The sequence below is a fragment of the Cherax quadricarinatus genome, chromosome 58 (assembly GCF_038502225.1).
Source record: "Cherax quadricarinatus isolate ZL_2023a chromosome 58, ASM3850222v1, whole genome shotgun sequence".
In the NCBI taxonomy this organism is placed as follows: Eukaryota; Metazoa; Arthropoda; class Malacostraca; order Decapoda; family Parastacidae; genus Cherax; species Cherax quadricarinatus.
Genome location: NC_091349.1, coordinates 6,961,443 through 6,965,754, shown reverse-complemented (window position 1 = coordinate 6,965,754; position 4,312 = coordinate 6,961,443). Strand labels below are relative to the sequence as shown.

The 4,312-nt window shown below is 46.0% G+C and overlaps 1 protein-coding gene across 1 annotated transcript in view; it reads right to left on the bottom strand.

The window, feature by feature from the left end:
* Positions 1-2,205: 2,205 nt before the first annotated feature.
* LOC128697968 (uncharacterized) overlaps positions 2,206-4,312 on the bottom strand; it is a 14,144-nt gene continuing 12,037 nt past the window's right edge. The window contains exons 4-5 of the mRNA XM_070097456.1: positions 3,668-4,312; positions 2,206-2,962 (exon numbers count right to left, since the gene is read on the bottom strand). The exon at positions 3,668-4,312 is cut by the window's right edge and continues 1,429 nt beyond it. Coding sequence (XP_069953557.1) covers positions 2,833-2,962; positions 3,668-4,312 — 775 coding nt within the window. The 3' untranslated portion in view covers positions 2,206-2,832. The remainder of the gene's footprint in view (positions 2,963-3,667) is intronic.

Sequence of the window (4,312 nt, the reverse complement as noted above, 5' to 3'; positions counted from 1 at the left end):
AAGTGGGGCCCTACAGTAACCTAGTACCTAACTGCTGTATAAGTGGGGCCCTACAGTAGCCTGGTACCTAACCTGATGTATAAGTGGGGCCCTACAGTAACCCAGTACCTAACCTGCTGTATAAGTGTAGCCGTACAGTAACCTGGTACCTAACCTGCTTTATAAGTGGGGCCCTACAGTAACCCAGTACCTAACCTGCTGTATAAGTGGGGCCCTACAGTAGCCTGGTACTTAACCTGCTGTATAAGTGGGGCCCTACAGTAACCTGATACCTAACCTGCTGTATAAGTGGGGCCCTACAGTAGCCCAGTACCTAACCTGCTTTATAAGTGTGGCCGTAGAGTAACCTGGTGCCTAACCTGCTGTATAAGTGGGGCCCTACAGTAACCCAGTACCTAACCTGCTGTATAAGTGGGGCCCTACAGTAGCCCAGTACCTAACCTGCTGTATAAGTGTGGCCCTACAGTAACCCAGAACCTTACCTACTGTATAAATGGGGCCCAACAGTAACCCAGAACCTAACCTACTGAATAAATGGGGCCCTACAGTAACCCAGAACCTAACCTACTGTATAAATGGGGCCCTACAGTAACCCAGAACCTAACCTACTGTATAAATAGGGCCCAACAGTAACCCAGAACCTAACCTACTGTATAAATGGGGTCCTACAGTAACCCAGAACCTAACCTGCTGTATAAGTGGGGCTCTACAGTAACCCAGAACCTAACCTACTGTATAAATGGGGCCCTACATTAACCCAGAACCTAACCTACTGTATAAATGGGGCCCTACATTAACCCAGAACCTAACCTACTGTACAAATGAGGTCCTACAGTAACCCAGAACCTAACCTACTGTATAAATGGGGCCCTACAGTAACCCAGAACGTAACCTGCTGTATAAATGGGGCCCTACAGTAACCCAGAACCTAACCTACTGTATAAATGGGGCCCTACAGTAACCCAGAACGTAACCTGCTGTATAAATGGGGCCCTACAGCAACCCAGAACCTAACCTACTGTATAAATGGGGCTCTACAGTAACCCAGAACGTAACCTGCTGTATATATGGGGCCCTACAGCAACCCAGAACCTAACCTACTGTATAAGTGGGGCCCTACAGTAACCCAGAACGTAACCTGCTGTATAAGTGGGGCTCTACAGTAACCCAGAACGTAACCTGCTGTATAAATGGGGCCCTACAGCAACCCAGAACCTAACCTACTGTATAAGTGGGGCCCTACAGTAACCCAGAACGTAACCTGCTGTATAAGTGGGGCCCTACAGCAACCCAGAACCTAAGCTGCTGTATAAGTGGGGCTCTTCTGTATATACATTAGCACACATCTCAGTGTATAAACTTAAGAACACCCCCCCCCACTGTATATACAAAGGAGGGTGCCTCTCAGTGTAAATACAAAGGAGGGTGCCTCTCAGTGTATATACAAAGGAGGGTGCCTCTCAGTGTATATACAAAGGAGGGTGCCTCTCAGTGTATATACAAAGGAGGGTGCCTCTCAGTGTATATACAAAGGAGGGTGGCTCTCAGTGTATATGCAAAGGAGGGTGCCTCTCAGTGTATATACAAAGGACGGTGGCTCTCAGTGTATATACAAAGGAGGGTGGCCAAAGGAGGGTGGCTCTCAATGTATATACAAAGGAGGGTGGCTCTCAGTGTGTATACAAAGGAAGGTGGCTCTCAGTGTATATACAAAGGAGGGTGCCTCTCGGTGTACATACAAAGGAGGGTGCCTCTCAGTGTACATACAAAGGAGGGTGCCTTTCAGTTTATATACAAGGGAGGGGTGCCTCTCAGTGTATATACAAAGGAGGGTGCCTCTCAGTTTATATACAAAGGAGGGTGCCTCTCAGTGTATATACAAAGGAGGGTGCCTCTCAGTGTATATACAAAGGAGGGTGCCTCTCAGTGTATATACAAAGGAGGGTGGCTCTCAGTGTATATACAAAGGAGGGTGCCTCTCAGTGCATATACAAAGGAGGGTGCCTCTCAGTGTACATACAAAGGAGGGTGCCTCTCAGTGTATATACAAAGGAGGGTGCCTCTCAGTGTATATACAAAGGAGGGTGGCTCTCAGTGTATATACAAAGGAGGGTGCCTCTCAGTGTATATACAAAGGAGGGTGGCTCTCAGTGTATATACAAAGGGGGGTGCCTCTCAGTGTATATACAAAGAATCACACTGATGTCTAAAAAAAATCAATCAAATATATTTGATGCTCTATTGCAAGTTTGTTGTGTGCATGGCAAGGCAGAAGTGTCTGCAATATGCTCAATACGTAATATGCAACGACAGTCAAAAATGATATAGCTCATTTGTAATCAATTTCCCAGTGTCTTCTTATGCTGTCAGATCTTCAATTGTTTTCCTAGTTTTTCTTTCTTCTCTTTCTTCTTCTTCTTTTCTACTGCTACTTCTTATTCCTCTTTTTTTATTTTGCCGTTTTAATAAATTAATGTTTGCCCCTTATCTTTATATTTTATCAGTCAGACTACAACAACAATCACAACATTGTAGCTACAGTGAGTATTGGTGGCAGCCGGTGGGATTCAGGCAGTATAGGGGCTGCTATAAGTACTGGTGGCAACCGGTGGGATTCAGGCAGCATAGGGGCTGCTATAAGTACTGGTGGCAGCCGGTGGGATTCAGGCAGCATAGGGGCTGCTATAAGTGCTGGTGGCAGCCGGTGGAATTCAGGCAGTATATGGGCTGCTATAAATATTGGTGGCAGCCGGTGGGATTCAGGCAGTTGTTAGGGTTAGCTATCGAATGCACTGGTAGGAACCGGTGGGAGTCAGGCAGATGTTGTAGTTGTTACAGCAAGTATTGGTGGCAGCTGGTGGGATTTGGGCAGATGTAGTGGTTCCCTAACACCAGGTTATTGGTCACATGATCCACCAGTTGACCTGACCTCACTACCCCCATCATGTTGCTCACTGTTGCCCTGGAAAAAAATTCTGTGTTAAGTTCTAGAAAGAAATTGCATTTATTGTACTGAACACCATGAGAGGGAAAAACTTGCAGAACAAGGTACATACGCTGAGAGGTGTGTATCTCTCAGGGTACATATGCTGAGAGGTGTGTATCTCTCAGGGAACATTCACTAAGAGGTATGTATCTCTCAGGGTACATATGCTGAGAGGTGTGTATCTCTCAGTGTACATATGCTTAGAGGTATATATCTCTCAGGGTACATACACTGAGAGATGTGTATCTCTCAGGGTACATACACTGAGAGATGTGTATCTCTCAGGGTACATACACTGAGAGATGTGTATCTCTCAGAGTACATACACTGAGAGGTGTGTATCTCGTAGTGAATAAAAACTGAATTTATTTTAGCAACTAAAATATTCTCGTTGTCAGTGTTCAGGTGCAACAGCTTTAGTGGCTCACATGCAGTCAATTAGTCATTAAACCAAAATAATACCTTCAGGCTTCTTATTACTTCGTTAAGCATACACAGCTCTGTGTAGTGACCCACTCTTCTGCAGGCTCTGTTGCGTATTTAGTTTATACATAATACAACTTACTTTATCCATTTTACAGTATTCTTCCTACTTGTGCAGAGCTGTTAATAAAAATATCGTAAATTATTTAGAGGTAAGTGACAGGTAAGGTTTAAATTAAGGTCATTATTGGAACTCACATGAGAAGAGCCATGCTTGAGTCTCTGCCAGTGAGATGGTCGGTGGTGCTGTTGGTCACTTTCATGCACAGATGGGAGTGCACGCAAGCTGGTGAACTCGTCTCCTGAAATACTCGCCACAGCTGGTTCAAATGGTCGGCGATGTCGTCTTCAGCAAGGTCTTCTTCTAAAAAGTCGTGTCCGACTAGAGGATCTGTAGACCATACGTCTCCCCTGAGGGACTCCGGCAAGCTAAACTCCTCTTCACCTGTTTTGTTGAAGTTTTGTGCCTCTCGTCTTACGCGTTCTATGCTGGTGCCCCAAGGCAGGACCTGGTTGGGTATGTCAGAGAGCCACAATGACAATGACCCATCGCCGATGTCACTTCGGCCTCTTCGAGTGCCGTTGACGAGACGGTAGAGCAGGAAGCCTAGAAGTATCCCCAGAGACAAAGCTCCCAGTACCACATACGGATCCAGTGTACTCATGTAACCAGCGCTGCTGCCACCATACATCATCCCCCCACCACCGTACCCTCCTGAGCTCCTGTAGGAAGACGTGGGGTAGCTATATCCATTCCGAGATACCGTCTTCGTTTCCGATTTCTCTTCTGGGTTGGAATCGTGAGTTTCTTCAGTTCTGTAATCTCTAGCTAATGTTTCCCAG